This window comes from Ranitomeya variabilis, chromosome 4 (assembly GCF_051348905.1).
Source record: "Ranitomeya variabilis isolate aRanVar5 chromosome 4, aRanVar5.hap1, whole genome shotgun sequence".
Taxonomy (NCBI): Eukaryota; Metazoa; Chordata; class Amphibia; order Anura; family Dendrobatidae; genus Ranitomeya; species Ranitomeya variabilis.
This window is the reverse complement of record NC_135235.1, coordinates 25,325,212-25,345,104: the sequence shown is the minus strand read 5'-3', so window position 1 is coordinate 25,345,104 and position 19,893 is coordinate 25,325,212. Positions and strand designations below refer to the sequence as shown.

Sequence of the window (19,893 nt, the reverse complement as noted above, 5' to 3'; positions counted from 1 at the left end):
CCTCTCCTTCTTCCAAGAGCCATAACAGTTTTTTGCTTCTCCATGGACATAGCTGTATAATGACTTATTTTCTTAGGGCACTTTGTTTTTTTGAATACTGCGAGTCATTTTACTGTGTAATGTACTGAAAAATGGGAAAAAAAATTCCAAGTGCAGTGAAATGTGCTGATGTTTTTATTTATACCATTTTGGGGTACATATGATGTTTTCATCACTTTTTATTGAATCTTTTGCAGGAGGGTGCAGCAACCAAAAAACAGCAATCCTGTAGTTTTTCTTTTTCTTTTGCATCACTGCTTTTAGAGTACAGGTTGTATAATCTTATATTTTGATAGTTCAGACTTCTGTCGTGACCTCAAATAAACAGTATACAGTATATATATATATATAATTTTTTTTATTATTATTATTTTCCCTTTTAATTTTTTTCATATTGGAAAAAGTGTGTGATTCCATTTTTTTTTTTTTACTTTATTACTTCTTATTTTTATTTTATTTATCTTTTTCACAGTTGGAAAATGGGTGATTCAAGTCTTGTTTTATTTTTAACTTTTTCATTAGTTTTTTTACTTTTCTTTTAACTTTTATTTTTCTTTTTGGAAAAAGGGAGTGATTCAAATCTTTTTTTTTTTTTTTACTTTTTTATTCCTTTTTTTTTTTTTACTTTCCTAATGGGACTTAAACTTGCAATTATTTGATTTGACTTGAACTATTATAATCCTTTAGTATTACAATATCTAGTGTAATTAATGATTTGCAATGAACCTCAGCCCGTTGCTGCCATGTCCACCCATCTGCCCAGCTGCCAGGGGCTCCACTGGGATCGTACCCCTGAAATACCCCTGCTATAGACTGACCGCGGTATTCCAAGGGTTAAACCGCAGAGCTCAGAGCTGGCTGTTACAGGCAGGTGCTGGCAGTATAGAGCAGCTGGTTACGGCGCGCACACAACATATGCCGCACATGTATGATGGGTATTGGGAAAGGGTTATTATAAAGGGTCTAAATATATTTAGATAAGCCCGGGTGTCGCCCTTTGCAGGTTTGACATCTCTGCACGACATTGACTTGGTATGTGATTGCTTTGCCCGATGCCAGGGTGGGCGGCAGAATATCCCTGGAGGTAAACTCTAACCTATTTATACTTAAAACCCCAAAAAAAGTTTATCAAAAGAGGAAAAAAAATTTGGTGTTGAGTTGTTATAGAATTTTTGGATAATGCCCATTTTCTATCTTGGCACATTATGAGCGTGCCGTGGTGCCAGGACCTCGTGTCTCAGGGCATCATTGTTCTCTGGGCTCCAGGAGTCAAAGCACCATTGTTCGAGGCACATACAATCAGAGATGCTTTTGTATTCCGCGCCCTAATAACAGTCCGTCACCCTGGGTACATAATCCTGAATGGCACAATCCACGTCCACAACAAGAAGGTATTTACAGGGAGGAGGCTCCATGATACCAACATGTTGTACAAATCCGGGAACTCGGGCCGAGGCATCAATTTTATTATATGACATTTAATATAACTCGGCGACTTTCCAATATACTTTGCAGGTCAGTTTCTCAGCCTTTTCTAGATCTCTGCTTGCTTTGCTGACATTCACCCGTCCTGACCATGCCCAGGTCACCCAGATGCACAGCTCATGCCCAGGGCGTCAGATCTATCTTCTGTAAGGAGTCGTGCACCCATGCAATGTGGACGAGATTAGGAAGGAAAGAAGGATTCAGTATACTGACAGCAAGCAGAGATATGGAAAATCTTAGGGGATGGAAGTAAAAGGAATGTTAGAAAGTTTTACTTTTTTTTTTAATTCATGGGGTTCATGTGGTCACCTCTCCAGCTGGGTTTGCAGGTGGGCTTCACTTGGATCTCCACCTCGGCGTCCTCCACAGCTCGCTTCTTCCCGCAGTCATACGCCGTGACCGTAAATCTGATCAAGCGCTCCCCGCTGGCCTGCAGGGGCTGCGTATTCTTTATGTAACCTGTCAAGAAGCAAAGCCGACTAAGCAACCCATAAGATCCAGTTCATACAAGGATAAAAGATAAAAATTCTGTTTCGGGGTGACAACTATTATGACTTCGAATAAAGGGGGTGTCTGCTGACTTTCTCATCTAAGCAACTTAGATTCCTGAAATGGCTGATACCAGGGAACAATAGATTACACTGATGAGTAGATTGTTGGGTCTGACTTACCGTCGTTGTCGATTGTGAAGGGCACGTTGGGGGTGAGGATCTGGTAGAAGCAGACCTGGCTGTATTGAGGAGAGCAGTCCTGGTCCCACGCCTGCACTCGAAGGACCCGTTCATACATACGACCCTCAGTGACTGAAGCTCTGAAGACCCGTTCGCCAAAAACGGGGGCAAACTCGTTGACGTCATTGACTCGGACGTGAACTGTGGCTCTGTGGTGGACAAAGAAGAGAGAGAGATGCTAACAAGATGGCATGATGGCTGGGTTGGTCACTTAGTTGGGTGAGGTGCTGGCAAAAGAATTGGTGGTGTCCCAATATGCCCATACAACAACCAAATATTGGAGCGGTGACTATGGGTCTGAGTTTTGGTAACAGCCAACCAACCAGAGCCCCAAACACCATGTGTATACAGAATTTTGTGAGTTTTTTTTTTCCAGTTTTTGAAGCAGAAATCACTTCAGGAAACACTCCTTTTTGGGGAGTTTTGGGGAGACTTTTTCTCTTTTCCTGTAGCTATTTTGAAGAATTTTTGGAATTGTTTCTTACCCAGAAGAGGGTTTTGTTTTACATCTTTTTGATTGGACAGTGTCTAACCTGGAGATATTTCCGTCAGGATCCACTTCAAACTCTCTTTTTCCCACCAGGTTTTTTTCAATTATTGGTGGAGAAAGGTTGAACTTGATGGACCTAGGTCTTTTCAACCTAGGTAATTATGTAAAAATCTTTTCAATAAAAAAAAAAATGTTCAAAAACTCCTCATATGAACAGCAAAGTCAATTCCCATAGAAATTAAATAGTATAGGTTTTCAAGAGTTTTTGAAGCAGTTTTTGAGGAGGATGTTGGATAGGATCTGCTTCAAAAAATTCCATATGCACATACCCTTTGACCTTAAGGGTATGTACAAGCAGAGGATTTTTGCTGAGGTTTTGGAGCAGAAAGTGGTTACATTTATTTTAGGAGATTTCAGAGGAAGCTCTTCAAATCTTCCTGAAAAACTTGGAAGTTCTGCTTAGTTTCATCTCAAAAGTTGAGCAAAAAGACTTTCGTGTGCACATAGCCATTAGGCTTTTGAGGTGTTTTGAGATTTTAAACTCTATTTAGAAAATTCCGTTTAGTTTTTGCTCCAAAAACTCAGACAGTCAAACCCATATGTGTTTTGTTCTCACCCCTAAATGGACATTACGAGGATGCATGTTGTAGGCCCTCCAAGGAGGACTGCAGGTGACCTTCATGGGATCTTGACTCATCATTCTACACTTTGATCACACTAAAATTTGCTCACTTGTGAGACTTCTTGCTGTTACTCCCGTCGGGTCCCTCTCCGCAGTCATGTGCCTGGATGGTGAAGGTGTGCTCCCTCTGGGCCTCACAGTCCACCGGACCCTTGGCTCGGATCAGACCTTCACCTGTCATCCGATCTAGAACAACAGCTTCAAAGGGAGTTCCAGCTCCATGAATCCGGAACCCACAGATTTCCCCTGCGATAAGGAAGATAATTAATTCCATGAATCATCGATGTCCAACCTGGGGCCCTCCTGGTATGACTGGAATTATAGTTTTGAAGATCTGGAGGTTCACAGGTTGGAGACCACTGTAATAGATAATGTATCCCTCCATTTATTGGACCAGTACCTGCGTATCTCAGTGGAGCATCTTTATCCAGGGCAAAGAGAGGTGGGTTGAGTAAGACTGTGTTGTCGTTCTCCATGATGATCCCCTGGTACTGGGCTTCCATCCATGGCTTGTGTTTGTTACCTAGAACCAGATTTTTGGATATTCTATAATTAGTACAAGACAAAGACGATCCCATAAATTCAGGATTATCCCTACATTTGTAATACATTTGTTGTGTAGGACCCAGGCCTAAAACCCCCACCATGGCCAACGGGGTTCAGGAGAAACACTCATGTCCTCCTCATGCTTCCTTGGGTGCCGTCCAGGATCTTCAGTTACCTCTCATCCCATGATAGGTCAATTAGTTTCCTATGAAATTTGCCAACGTGTTTTCTTTACGAAATTTCAGGAGATGTGACCGTTAAAAAGCCCTTCATTGGGTGAATCTCCAGCACTGAGTCAAGGTACAAAAATTAATGGAGTGTTTTTGAGGGTCACGTCCTACAGAAAAATATGTCCGCAAACCCTATAATGTGTATCAGACCTAAGCCCTAAACTCATTTGTCACCCCCAGACCTCTAAATTAATTTTACACTACAGGCCAGACCCTTATATTCATTTTAGACCCCCTATGTTAAAATCAGACCTCAAATGTGACAGACACCCCACTTTTTTAATTTTGCTGCTCACCTTCATTCATCCCAAAGGTGAAAAAATGAGTAAAAAAAAAACCGGTTAAATAATTGACAAGCTGCAGTTTTAAAAAAAGCAATAGAGGTCAAAACGTCAATTAAATAAATGCAAAGTGTGAATGAGGTTTTGGAAATCTCATTAATTTTGATGTTATTGTAAAACGCTTTAGGAAAAAATGCTTTTTTGCTGTGTTTTTTTATCCATTTTACATGAACTGCAAAAGGAATACGATTTCTAAAATTGCATTCACACATTGCATTTTTTTATACATTATATTATACATTTACTTATACATTATATATATATATATATATATATATATATATATATATATATATATATATATATATAAAACATTTCAATTCTTGTTGTTTTTCCCCAATGTCATCAAGGAGCAGAAATGCAAAAAAACTGCAGTTAAAAATGCACAGAAAACACTTCTGTAAAATGATGCGTCATTTCCAACATGCCTGGAAAACAAAGTAGAAAAAGCTCTATATGTGAACGAGCTTTTTTCAGGCCAACTTGGAATTGGTCCTTCTTGCTATCCATAGGCTGTCACGTGAGCAATCACGTGGACGTGACGTCACGTTAGGTCCTGCCGCAAGCAGAGCACCTACCAGAGCCGAGGAGCGCACAGAGCCTGCACGTGGGTATAGAGCACATGAGGTTCTGTCACCGGCCGGGACAGGTACTGTAGTGCATACCCTGGAAGAAATCACACAAGCCCAGACCGGACTACCATTTCTACCTGGATCATACAGACGGACTAACAGATCATAGGAGAAAGAGGGTGAGGAATACCGTTTTGTATGGTCCCAGTTTTAGATTAGCACTTTTTTATGAGGTAATCATTATTTCTCTGATCACAGTATTACCATTGCCCTTTATACAGTCTTCTCATTTGATGTTCACAGCGCAGATATTCTTTATTTTACTAATTTGATGTTTTATACTGCTACAGTTAGGTGACACTGTAGATATATCAGCTGCAGGTTCAGAGGAGGGGTAGCGCTCTTGGTATAGATACTTGGTCATTTCCAACATGCCTGGAAAACAAAGTAGAAAAAGCTCTATATGTGAACGAGCTTTTTTCAGGCCAACTTGGTTATTGATAACTTACACAGGTGCTCAGCTCGTTACAGTGTATTAGCGCACTCTCTAGATGGAGCTGTGAGTAATATGGCTCCAAACAATAAAGCTTTTACGTAGCCATTATAAGGCCATGCATATGGCCTTTGGATGAAAACAAGAAGGTCTCAAGTCACTGACAGCAAACACAGTAACTGAAAATGGGAAAAAAACACCTGAATTTGAAATCTATACATCATGTATATAACACACAGCAGTGCATCTTGAGTTGCCGTAAATGGGGCCCCTCGGTGCCTGGGGGCTTTGGGCAACTGCCCAGTCTGCTCTCCCCTAACGGCATAAACCCTGTCCTGACCAGAGGGGTAGTAGTCTTGGGCCAGCAGGCAGTGTTCACTATGATATGTATGGCTAATGCTCAGTTTTGCTGGAGAGGTCAACCACCTCCCATAGCTGATGGCTGGAGGCCAAGATCAATCCCTTGTCCCGCAGAAGCATGGCCGACCCTTCCCGTTGGCATCAATCCCAGATAATGCATTTACAACAAAGCACAGATGGCGACAGTAGCAATGTTTTTGCCGGCGTCATTTTTCCAAGCCTAATTTTTGCTCACTACTTCATGTGATCTATAGACAGCAAAGTGCAGCTGACAGCGCGGCATTATAGAGGGGGCAAATTACCTGGGGTTTGCACCAAAGTTACTGTGCACTACATGGCATTCCATGACTTTCACGTAGCAATATTATTTTAGTCCTGTACTCATTCATGTGTGCAATATATTACGGTATATATAATATATTACTATTGTATGACATTATTTCATCACTGTATTGCGGTTTTATGTGAACACTATGGCGGCATTATTTTTAGTTTTATATAGCAATGTGCTGCCTGGTACGGTAAAAGTTTTCCGGTTTCTAAAGGACCATCGTTGTTTTCGTGTCACTGTTTGTAACCATTTTACTTATTTACGCTGTATCATTTGCTAGGTTTAATCCTACTAGTATGGCCACCATCCGACAAAGGTCCTATGAGAATCACGACTATATGTCTTGCTTAGAGAGGTAATTGTCTCAGGAATGGGTGAATCTCAATAGACATGATGCTTCTGATTGTAAAGCGTCCGAAGGTCAGAAAGTCTGCTCCGCAGGGGAGGGTCTAAATCAAAACCAAGGGATGGTGTCATAGCCTCAATGTTGGACCTTGGGGGGCTCAAATGTTCCTGTGCCCCAAATGAGGAGACCAAAACTGCCCATGACACGTTATGGTGGTCTTGGGCCCCAGAAACGTCAAATCAACCCTCTTCTGAGCAACACCTATTTATATAAATTTACAAATACGCCCCAATCCAAAGGATGGGGACAAGATATCGCATCACACTCTAAGGAAACAGCCTACAATTCCTGATGCCCCTTGTGCTTGTCCTGTGCACACTTGCGCTGCAATTACATCACTTGCAAACACAATTTTATTTCTATTTTCCAAAAGTAAACCTGCCCTAATTGCAAGTGGCGATGGAGATAAGCGGCCAGTGCACCCAAAGAAAACATCCTAAAATTTGAAATGCATCCTTGCACTTGTTTTTTGCACACTTGACGTACCTTTATGTCACTTGCTAACATCAGATTTTCAATAACTTTGCAAAAATGCAACCTGCCCTAATTCACAGGGGTCTTTGGGACTATCCTAATCCAAAGGGGTCATGGGTACAGCCCTAATCCAAAGGGGTCAATGGTACTGCCCTAACCCAAAGGGCTTATGGGTACTGCCCTAAACCAAAGGGCTCATGGGTACTGCCCTAATTCAAAGGGGTCATAGGTACTGCCTTAATCAAAAGGACTCATGGTTATTGCCCTAGTCCAAAGGGGTGATGGGTAATTCCTTAATCCAACGGATTCATTGGTATTTTCATAGGGTCATTGGTACTTGCCTAATGCAAGGGGCTCACGGGTACTGCCCTGATACTTTGAGACATACAGTGGGGGAAATAACTATTTGATCCCTTGCTGATTTTGTAAGTTTGCCCCCCTGACAAAGACATGAACAGTCTATAATTTTAAGGGAAGGTTGATTTTAACATTGAGAGATAGAATATCAAAAATAAAATCCCGAAAATCACATTGTGTAAATTATATAAATTAATTTGCATTTTGCAGGGAGAAATAAGTATTTGATCCCCTACCAACCATTAAGAGTTCTGGCTCCTGCAGACCAGTTAGATGCTCCTAATCAACTCGTTACCTGCAGTAAAGACGGCTGTCTTCCATAGTCACCTTTATGAAAGACTCCTGTCCACAGACTCCATTAATCAGTCAGACTCTAACCTCTACAACATGGGCAAGACCAAAGAGCTTTACAAGGTTGTCAGGGACTAGATCATAGACCTGCACAAAGCTGGAATGGGCTACAAAACTATACGTGAGACACTGGGTGAGAAGGAGACAACTGCTGGTGCAATAGTAAGAAAATGGAAGAAATACAAAATGACTGTCAATCGACATTGATGTGGGGCACCGTGCAAAATCTCACCTCGTGGGGTATCCTTGATCATGAGGAAGGTGAGAGATCAGCCTAAAACTACACCGGGGAACTTGTTAATGATCTCAAGGCAGCTGGGACCACAGTCACCAAGAAAACCATTGGTAACACATTACACCGTAAAGGTCTAAAATCCTGCAGTGCCCGCAAGGTCTCCTGCTCAAGAAGGCAAATGTGCAGCCCGGCTGAAGTTTACCAATGAACACCTGGATGATTCTGTGAGTGATTGGGAGAAGGGGCTGTGGTTTGATGAGACAGAAAATGAGGTCTTTGGCATTAACTCAACTCGCCGTGTTTGGATGAAGAGAAATGGGTCATGGGTACTGCCCTAATCCAAAGGGGTCATGGGTACTGCCCTAATCCAAAGGGTCTATGGTTACCGCCTTATTCCAAAAGACTCATGTGTACCTCCCTAATCCAAATCAATAGAGGTCATTGCTACTGCCCTAGTCGAAAGGGATCATGGGTACTGCATTAACCCAAAGGATTCATGGGTATTTTCCTAATCCGAAGGGACTCAGGGATACTGCCCTAATCTGAAAGCGTCATTGGTATTTCCATAGGGGTCATGGTTACTGCCCTAATCCAAAGGGTTCATGGGAACAAGTTGTCTCATTACACCCTAAGGGAACAGTCTAGAGGGTGACCGCATCCTTGGACTTGTCTTTTGCTCATTTCCTTTACCTGATTCCTCCTCTACTCCACTTCCAAACACTATATATTCTGTAATTTTGTACAAATGAAGTTTTCCCGTTGCAAATTTAGTAGCTGTCTGTCTGCAAAGCAATTCCTGCAGGAACATTCAGCGCAGCAACCGGCACTGCAGCCTCGTCAGTTGCTATGAGAAACACCTGCTCTAATCTTTAAACATTCTAAAAGGGTTTCGCACTTTTTTTTTTTCCCCCTCGGCATCATGAATTACCTCCAGACGCCAGGATAAAGCTCTGAATATATTTGACTGGCACCCAAGATCCCAAGGCTTGTGTAAGCGGCTTTCGTGCACAGTCCCCGGCAGCCATCTGCTGCCCTCTTACACGGACTAGTGCCAGCATCTGCATTCTTGCAAAGCAAGTTAGTGTCATCTTAGCAGAGTTATAGCTCCTGACGGCAATGACCTTCAGAGACAGAAGAAGTGTTTCCCCAGCGTCTTGTGGGATTAGCACGGCATTGCAGTTGGTCTATGACATTTAAAGGGACAACAGATTTGTAATCATAAATACAATGGAAAAAAAACATAAGAGCAGCTCTGTACAATATCAAAGGGTCGCATTAAAGGGGTTGTACAAAATAATAAGAAAAAAAAAACCAGCGCCACACCTGTCTGCAGGTTGTGTGTGGGATTGCAGCTCAGCCCCAATTACTTTAGCTGCCATACCAGACACAACTGCTTCTTCTGGAAGAAATCAGTCATAATTTACTTATTATACACAACCTCTTTAGGGCTGAAGCTGCAAGTACTCACAGACAATGCACCCATTCACACAGAATTTGTTTTGAGTCTTCATTTATTTCCAAAATGCAAAGTTTCAAACTCTCTAAGTAGTCTTCCTTAAAGATGTCCTACTATATTGCTGCTGCAGAGTGTCTGTAAATCTTTTATCTAGCTGGGTGCTTTTGCAGAACTTTCTACTCCCCTCTCCTTTCACTGTTAGTAATAGCAGGAGGAGAGGGTGGGAGTTACACAGACTTCTATGGAAAGGCGAGAAAGTATTTAAAGTCTTATGGAAAGCAGAGAATACAGGCTATAGACATGGAGAAAATCACAAAAAATAAGTGCAAAATAGAAACTGTATGAATTAATGTAGTAACCTGGAAAAACACACAGAACTCACATCCAGCCTATGTTACTGGAAGAGACAAAAAGAACTCTAATCAAGCCTTCATTACTGGGAAAGACACACAGCTTACATCCAGCCTATATTACTGGGAGAGACACACATTAGTGATGAGCGAGTATACTCGTTGCTCGGGTTTTCCCGGGCATGTTCGGGTGACCTCTGAGTATTTGTTATTGCTCGGAGATATACAGTTAGGTCCATATATATTTGGACACAGACAACATTTTTCTAATTTTGGTTATAGACATTACCACAATGAATTTTAAACAACACAATTCAGATGCAGTTGAAGTTCAGACTTTCAGCTTTCATTTGAGGGTGTCCACATTAAAATTGGATGAAGGGTTTAGGAGTTTCAGCTCCTTAACATGTGCCACCCTGTTTTTAAAGGGACCAAAAGTAATTGGACAATTGACTCCAAGGCTATTTCATGGACAGGTGTGGGCAATCCCTTCGTTATGTCATTCTCAATTAAGCAGATAAAAGGCCTGGAGCTGATTTGAGGTGTGTTGCTTACATTTGGAAGGTTTTGCTGTGAAGTAAACATGTGGTCAAAGAAGCTCTCCATGTAGGTGAAACAAGCCATCCTTAAGCTGTGAAAACAGAAAAAACCCATCCGAGAAATTGCTACAATATTAGGAGTGGCAAAATCTACAGTTTGGTGCATCCTGAGAAAGAAAGAAAGCACTGGTGAACTCATCAATGCAAAAAGACCTGGGCGCCCACAGAAGACAACAGTGGTGGGTGATCGCAGAATAATCTCCATGGTGAAGAGAAACCCCTTCACAACAGCCAACCAAGTGACCAACACTCTCCCGGAGGTCGGCGCATCAATATCCAAATCTATCATAAAGAGAAGACTGCATGACCGTAAATACAGAGGGTTCACTGCACGGTGCAGCCACTCATAAGCATCAAGAATAAAAAGGCTAAAAAACATCTAAAAAAGCCAGCACAGTTCAGGAAGAACATTCTTTGGACAGATGAAACCAAGATCAACCTCTACCAGAATGATGGAAAGAGAAAAGTATGGGGAAGGTGTGGTACAGCTCATGATCCAAAGCATACCACATCATCTGTAACACACGGCGGAGGCAGTGTGATGGCTTGGGCATGCATGGCTGCCAGTGGCACTGGGTCACTAGTGTTTATGGATGATGTGACACAGGAATGAATTCTGAGGTCTTCAGAGCCGCCATACTGTGTGCTCAGATCCAGCCAAATGCAGCCAAACTGATTGGTCGTCGTTTCATACTACAGATGGACAATGACCCAAAACATAAAGCCAAAGCAACCCAGGAGTTTATTAAAGCAAAGAAGTGGAATATTCCTGAATGGCCAAGTCAGTCACCTGATCTCAACCCAATTGAGCAGCATTTCACTTGTTAAAGACTAAACTTCAGACAGAAAGGCCACAAACAAACAGCAACTGAAAACCACCGCAGTGAAGGCCTCGCAGAGCATCAAAAAGGAGGAAACACAGCGTCTGGTGATGTCCATGAGTTCAAGACTTCAGGCAGTCATTGCCAACAAAGGGTTTTCAACCAAGTACTAAAAATGAACATTTTATTTAAAATTATTGAATCTGTCCAATTACTTTTGGTCCCTTTAAAAACAGGGTCGCACATGTTAAGGAGCTGAAACTCCTAAACCCTTCATCCAATTTTAATGTGGATACCCTCAAATGAAAGCTGAAAGTCTGAACTTCAACTGCATCTGAATTGTTTTGTTTAAAATTCATTGTGGTAATGTCTATAACTAAAATGAGAAAAATGTTGTCTCTGTCCAAATATATATGGACCTAACTGTAGTTTTCATCGCCTCAGTTGCATGATTTACGGCTTCCAGATACGCTGAATACATGTGAGTTATGCCTGTTTATTAGGGAATTTCCACATGTATTCAGCGTATCTGGAAGCCGTAAATCATGCAACTGAGGCGATGAAAACTATATCTCCGAGCAATAACAAATACTCGGAGGTCACTCAAGCGTGCTCGGGAAAACCCGAGCAATGAGTATACTCGCTCATCACTAACACACAGACCTCACATCCAGCCTTTATTACTGGGAGAGACACACAGATCTCACATCCAGCCTTTATTACTGGGAGAGACACACAGAGCTCACATCCAGCCTATATTACTGGGAGAGACACACAGAGCTTACATCCAGCCTATATTACTGGTAGAGACACACAGACCTCACATCCAGCCTATATTACTGGGAGAGACATTCAGACCTCACATCCAGCCTATATTAGTGGGAGAGACACACAGAGCTCACATCCAGCCTATATTACTGGGAGAGACACACAGACCTCACATCCAGCCTATATTAGTGGGAGAGACACACAGACCTCTCATCCAGCCTATATTACTGGGAGAGACGCAGAGCTCACATCCAGCCTATATTACTGGGAGAGACACACAGATCTCACATCCAGCCTATATTACTGGGAGAGACACACAGACCTCACATCCAGCCTATATTACTGGGAGAGACACACAGAGCTCACATCCAGCCTATATTACTGGGAGAGACACACAGACCTCACATCCAGCCTATATTACTGGGAGAGACACACAGAGCTCACATCCAGCCTATATTACTGGGAGAGACACACAGAACTCACATCCAGCCTATATTACTGGGAGAGACACACAGAGCTCACATCCAGCCTATATTACTGGGAGAGACACACAGACTTCACATCCAGCCTATATTACTGGGAGAGACATTCAGACCTCACATCCAGCCTATATTAGTGGGAGAGACACACAGACCTCTCATCCAGCCTATATTACTGGGAGAGACATAAACCTCACATCCAGCCTATATTATTGGGAGAGACACACAGACCTCAGATCCAGCCTATATTACTGGGAGAGACATTCAGACCTCACATCCAGCCTATATTAGTGGGAGAGACACACAGACCTCTCATCCAGCCTATATTACTGGGAGAGACACACAGACCTCACATCCAGCCTATATTACTGGGAGAGACATTCAGACCTCACATCCAGCCTATATTAGTGGGAGAGACACACAGACCTCTCATCCAGCCTATATTACTGGGAGAGACATAAACCTCACATCCAGCCTATATTACTGGGAGAGACACACAGACCTCACATCCAGCCTATATTACTGGTAGAGACACACAGACCTCACATCCAGCCTATATTACTGGGAGAGACGCAGAGCTCACATCCAGCCTATATTACTGGGAGAGACACACAGATCTCACATCCAGCCTATATTACTGGGAGAGGCACACAGAGCTCACATCCAGCCTATATTACTGGGAGAGACGCAGAGCTCACATCCAGCCTATATTACTGGGAGAGACACACAGAACTCACATCCAGCCTATATTACTGGGAGAGACACACAGACCTCACATCCAGCCTATATTACTGGGAGAGACACACAGAGCTCACATCCAGCCTATATTACTGGGAGAGACACACAGAGCTCACATCCAGCCTATATTACTGGGAGAGACACACAGAGCTTACATCCAGCCTATATTACTGGTAGAGACACACAGACCTCACATCCAGCCTATATTACTGGGAGAGACACACAGAGCTCACATCCAGCCTTTATTACTGGGAGAGACACACATTGAGATCACATCCAGCCTATATTACTGGGAGAGACATAGACCTCACCTCCAGCCTACATTACCGTGAGAGACACACAGAGCTCACATCCAGCCTATATTACTGGTAGAGACATGCAGACCTCACATCCAGTTTATATTACTGGTAGAGACACACGGAGCTCACATCCAGCCTATATTACTAGCAGTCTCCAGCTCATGATTCTCAAACCTTTGCAAAATTACAAACCTCAGCATGCCTTGATACTTTGAGACATACAGTGGGGGAAATAAGTATTTGATCCCTTGCTGATTTTGTAAGTTTGCCCCCTGACAAAGACATGAACAGTCTATAATTTTAAGGGTAGGTTAATTTTAACATTGAGAGATAGAATATCAAAAATAAAATCCAGAAAATCACATTGTATAAATTATATATATTTATTTGCATTTTGCAGTGAGAAGTATTTGATCCCCTACCAACATTAAGATTTCTGGCTCCTACAAACCAGTTAGATTCTCCTAATCAACTCATTACTTGCATTAAAGGCAGCTGTCTTACATAGTCACCTTTATAAAAGACTCCTGTTCACAGACTCAGTTAATCAGTCAGACTCTAACCTCTACAACATGGGCAAGACCAAAGAGCTTTATAAGGACAAGATCATAGACCTGAACAAAGCTGGAATGGGCTACAAAACCATAAGTAAGACACTGGGTGAGAAGGAGACAACTGTCAATTGACATCGATCTGGGGCACCATGCAAAATCTCACCTTATAGGGTATCCTTGATCATGAGGAAGGTGAGAGATCAGCCTAAAACTACACGGGGGGAACTTGTTAATGATCTCAAGGCAGCTGAGACCACAGTCAAGAAGGCACATGTGCAGCCCGTCTGAAGTTTGCCAATGAACATCTGGATGATTCTGTGAGTGATTGGGAGACGATTCTGTGGTCAGATGAGACAGAAAATTAGGTCTGTGGCATTAACTCAACTCTCTGTGTTTGGAGGAAGAGAAATGCTGCTTATGACCTAAAGAACACCATCCCCACTGTCAAGCATGGAGATGGAAACATGTTTTCAGGGTGTTTCTCTGCTAAGGGCACAGGACTACTTCACCGCATCAATGGGAGAATGGATGGAGCCATGTACCGTAAAATCCTGAGTGACAACCTCCTTACCTCCGTGAGGACATTAACAATGTGGCTGGGTCTTCCAGCAAGACAATGACCCAAAACATACAGCCAAGGCAACAAAGGAGTGACTCAAAAAGAAACACATTAAGGTCATGGAGTGGCCTAGCCAGTCTTCAGACCTATATCCCATAGAAAACTTATGGAGGGAGTTGAAGCTCTGAGTTGCCAAGCGACAGCCTGAAAATCTTAATGATTTAGAGATGATCTGCAAAGAGGAGTAGACCAAAATTCCTCCTGACATGTGCGCAAACCTCATCATCAACTCCAAAAACGTCTGACTGCCGGGCTTGCCAACAAGGGTTTTGCCACCAAGTAGTAAGTCTTGTTTGCCAGAGGGATCAAATACTGATTTCTCACTGCAAAATGCAAATAAATTTATATCATTTATACAATGTGATTTTCTGGGTTTTATTTTTGATATTCTATTTCTCAATGTTAAAATTAACTGACCCTTAAAATTATAGACTGTTCATGTCTTTGTCAGTGGGCAAACTTACAAAATCAGCAAGGGATCAAATACTTATTTCCCCCACTGTACTTGACGTAGTCATTTTACAACAGTTGAGAAGTCAGAGTTTGGAGACTACTATGAAAATCAAGAGCATATGATTGTCATCTGTGTAGCACCCGCGTGCTGACTTTTACAAAACCCACATGTACTGTATGAATTCTCAAGGTTGAGAACCTGTGACTAATAAAGGCTCCCTCTTAATTAGGGATTAAACAAATCACACAATTTCCCAGAAATAGCTTCTAAAGTTATTCAGGTCAACATATCCATGAAAAAAGGAAATCAATACCCTAAAGTAAATCACTCATTTTTAACACCTTGTCAGTCATTTTTAGATCCAACATTTTGCACTGAAAAGTTTCTGCTTTTCATAAATAAAGCCCCAATTTCCCTGCACTGACCACCAGGGGGAGCTCACTGTCTACTATGTTATTATTGGGCTCCGTGTATAGACAGTATGCAGTAGGCTCATCATCTCCCTCAAGTGGTGGCTGCAGAGAACAATAATTGAATAAGATAATTATAAGATCAGGGTATTTGAAAATCTTAATTGCACAAAAAATGTTGGATCTTATAAGTAAACACAACAAATTAATATGCAAAGGTTGAGTTTTACTTTAAAGATCAGGTAGGAAGTGATGAAAATGACAAGAAGGGACGAAAATGGGAAAATATGAAAGGAAGAAGATGTAGAAGTCAAAGATACAAGAGAATGGGAAAAAGTGAATAGGCAGACGGAAAGCAACTGAGAAGGTACATGCAAGGAAGAAAAGATGACATGCTGTACACAACATGAGGAACTGAGAAGACTGAGTGTTACAGAACTGCAACACAGAACTAGGGTAGAAGGGGGAAAACGGACCCTGCACTAAGACTAGGCTGATACCCTGCGATGGAGTGGGCGACCCATTCCTTACGAATAGACCCACCGACGATCGGGGGAAGGAGGTCCCTGAAAGATCTAAGGACTGGTTATAAAAAACAGGTCACCTCCTAATAGGAAACACAGAGACGGCTGCAGAAACCAACTGAAAACAGAAACGAAGGACAGCAGAACCAGAGGTCCCAGAACTGCATAAAATCCAACACAAAAAGCTATCAAAGCACCTAGTCAGAACTCTAGCGAATTAACACTGCTGTCCAGCAAGGAATGGGAGGCAGGTGCTGGGTAATAAAGGGTGATACAATAACCTGACCTAAGGCAACCCAGCACCAGGGGAAAAAGACCAGCAGCCAGAAAACCACAACAAGATGGGGGACGGTCAAAACAAAACAGATTCTAACACTGAGAATGTGAACATAGGGGAGGAAAAAATAACATGAAGGACAGGAAAGAAGGATAGAGTATGAAGATGTATAAATTTAGAAAATGTGAACCGGGACTGAGAAAGGATGGAAATCATTACACAGAGTTGGAAGAAGATGTAGAATGGTGGGAAGAAGAGACAAGTGAATTGAGAATGTAACAAAAGAAAAGAGATGAATAAAGGAGGTGATGAAGGAAGGCGACCTAGAGCATAAAGGAGGTGATAAAGGAAGGCGATCTAGAGCATAAAGGAGATGATAAAGGAAGGCAATCTAGAGCATAAAGGAGGTGATGAAGGAAGGCGATCTAGAGCATAAAGGAGGTGATTAAGGAAGGCGATCTAGAGCATAAAGGAGGTGATGAAGGAAGGCGATCTAGAGCATAAAGGAGGTGATGAAGAAAGGCGATCTAGAGCATAAAGGAGGTGATGAAGGAAGGAGATATAGAGCATAAAGGAGGTGATGAAGGAAGGCGATCTAGAGCATAAAGGAGGTGATGAAGGAAGGAGATATAGAGCATAAAGGAGGTGATAAAGGAAGGCGATCTAGAGCATAAAGGAGGTGATGTAGAAAGGCGATCTAGAGCATAAAGGAGGTGATGAAGGAAGGAGATATAGAGCATAAAGGAGGTGATGAAGGAAGGCGATCTAGAGCATAAAGGAGGTGATGAAGGAAGGAGATATAGAGCATAAAGGAGGTGATGAAGGAAGGGGATCCAGAGCATAAAGGAAGTGATGAAGGAAGGAGATATAGAGCATAAAGGAGGTGATGAAGGAAGGGGATCCAGAGCATAAAGGAGGTGATGAATGAAGGTGATCTAGAGCATAAAGGAGGTGATGAAGGAAGGTGATCTAGAGCATAAAGGAGGTGATGAAGGAAGGCGATCTAGAACATAAAGGAGGCGATGAAGGAAGGCGATCTAGAGCATAAAGGAGGTGATGAAGGAAGGAGATCTAGAACATAAAGGAGGTGATGAAGGAAGGAGATCTAGAACATAAAGGAGGTGATGAAGGAAGGTGATCTAGAGCATAAAGGAGGTGATGAAGGAAGGGGATCTAGAGCATAAAGGAGGTGATGAAGGAAGGAGATCTAGAGCATAAATGATGTGAAGTAGGAAGGCAATCTAGAGCATAAAGGAGGTGATGAAGGAAGGCGATCTAGAGCATAAAGGAGGTGATGAAGGAAGGCGATCTAGAGCATAAAGGAGGTGATGAAGGAAGGAGATCTAGAACATAAAGGAGGTGATGAAGGACGGTGATCTAGAGCATAAAGGAGGTGATGAAGGAAGGAGATGTAGAGAATAAAGGAGGTGATAAATGAAGGAGATCTAGAACATAAAGGTGAAAAAGAAAGGAGCTTTAGAACATGATGATGATAAAGGAAGGAGATCTAGAGCACAAATATGATGCTAATGGAATGGGATCTTGAGCATAAAGGTGATGAAAATGAAGCAAGTCTAGAACATAAAGATGATTATAAGAGGAGATCTAGATCAGAAATGTAATGATAAAGAAAGGAGAACTAGAACATAAAGGTGATAATGAAGGCTGGAGATCTAAAATAAAAAGATTATAAAGGTTGTAAAGCAAGGAGATACAAAACAAATTCATAGACATGTTATGGAAAGATAAAGACATAAAACTGACGTGAAAAGATCAAAAACAAAAAGATCATGTCAGGAGGAGATTAAAAATATAAAAAGCAAAGATAAAGGACATCAAGATAAGGTAGAGATCAGATCTACACTAGAACATGATGACAATGTAGATGGGATATCAAGCACATAAAGATGATGTAGGGACGAGACCAAGAACACAAGGACGAAACAACATAAAAAATGGTACGATAAGGAGTCAGGAGAAATAATGTGAGCTAAGGGAAGAAAGAACGTAAAGATGAGTAAGGAGCAGATCATGGACACAAGGATAAAAAAGCATAATCGTGCGATGAAGAGACAAGTGGATGGAGAGTGTTAATGTGGAGAAAGAAATAAAGAACATGAAGAAGATATAGAAGGAAAATCAAGACCATACAAGGAGTAAATCAAGATAATAAAGATTATGTGAGGAGCTCATGAACATGGGTGTATGGAGAGGGATCAAGAACATAGGATGATACAGATGATATCACAAGAGATCAAGAACTTGATGATATAAGGAGGAGATGAAGAATATAAAGATAATGTAAAGTGAAGATCAAGATCATAAGGGCGATGTTGGGAGGAGATCAAGAATAGAAGAATAATACTGTAGATGTAGGAGTTGAAGAACTTAGGGCTCGATTCATCAAGCAGCGTTCACCAGAATTCTTTACGTCAACTATTTACGTTAATTTTCACGCTAATACTGGTCAACTATGCCAACTCTTTAATTCATTAGGAGGTGCACACAAGGGCAGAAAATACAAAACATGGTGTAATGAGAAGGCGAGAGGATTAAAGGGAAAGAGATTGTAGAGGAAGCAAGGAGATAAAGATGACAGAAGATGGACATTGACGGTATAAAGAGGGGAGTGGATCAAGATCATGAAGATTTCGACCAGTAAGATTAGGAAAGGTGACATGAACCATAAAAATCAGGGTGAGAATGATAACGTATACGTGGGGAAGGAAAGAGACTAATAAGAATACCAAGATGTAGGAAGCAAATGAAGAAAGAACCGAGGAAGAAATAAAAGACGAGGAGTATGGAGTGGAAGAGCAAGACCATAAATATAAGGAACTTACAATAAAGATTGAGGAAGATGAATGGTGAGGAGATGAAGAGACAAGTGGATCATGAACGAAGAGAGGGAAAAAGAAGGAAACTATGGACAGAAGGCAGGAAAAGATGAAAAAGAAAGACAGAACGTCAAGTATGTAAAATGAAAGGGAACCTGTCAGCATGTTTTCACATGGAGGTAGTGGTACGGCTGTGCAGGCACTAGTGCCACAATAAAAATGACATTTTTTTTATAGAGATCCGATGTGCCAGTCTTAAGAAATCTAGCGTAGAAGCCATATGCAAATCAGGCTGGGAGTGCAGAGGGGGTGTGTCATGTCACTTGGAAAAGGTGGTCCAAGAGCATGGACACACCCCAGTGCACTTCCTGCCTGATTTGCATGTGGCTTCTACACTAGATTTCTCATGATTCGCACATCAGATCTCCACAAAAAAAGGAACAATATTTATTTGAGGTTCAGTGCCCACACAGTCATACCACTATTCCCATATGTAAAAACATGCTGACGGATTCCCTGCAAAGAAGGAAGGGGGGGGGGGGGGCATAAAATAAAGAGAATACAATACATACATAGCATATATCT

At 41.9% G+C, this 19,893-nt stretch overlaps 1 protein-coding gene across 2 annotated transcripts in view; it reads right to left on the bottom strand.

Annotated features, from left to right (window-relative positions):
• CLSTN3 (calsyntenin 3) overlaps positions 1-19,893 on the bottom strand; it is a 70,953-nt gene that overhangs the window by 39,405 nt on the left and 11,655 nt on the right. For both annotated transcript variants that reach the window (XM_077258172.1, XM_077258173.1), the window contains exons 3-6: positions 3,828-3,950; positions 3,478-3,673; positions 2,196-2,404; positions 1,834-1,983 (exon numbers count right to left, since the gene is read on the bottom strand). In XM_077258172.1, coding sequence (XP_077114287.1) covers positions 1,834-1,983; positions 2,196-2,404; positions 3,478-3,673; positions 3,828-3,950 — 678 coding nt within the window. The remainder of the gene's footprint in view (positions 1-1,833; positions 1,984-2,195; positions 2,405-3,477; positions 3,674-3,827; positions 3,951-19,893) is intronic.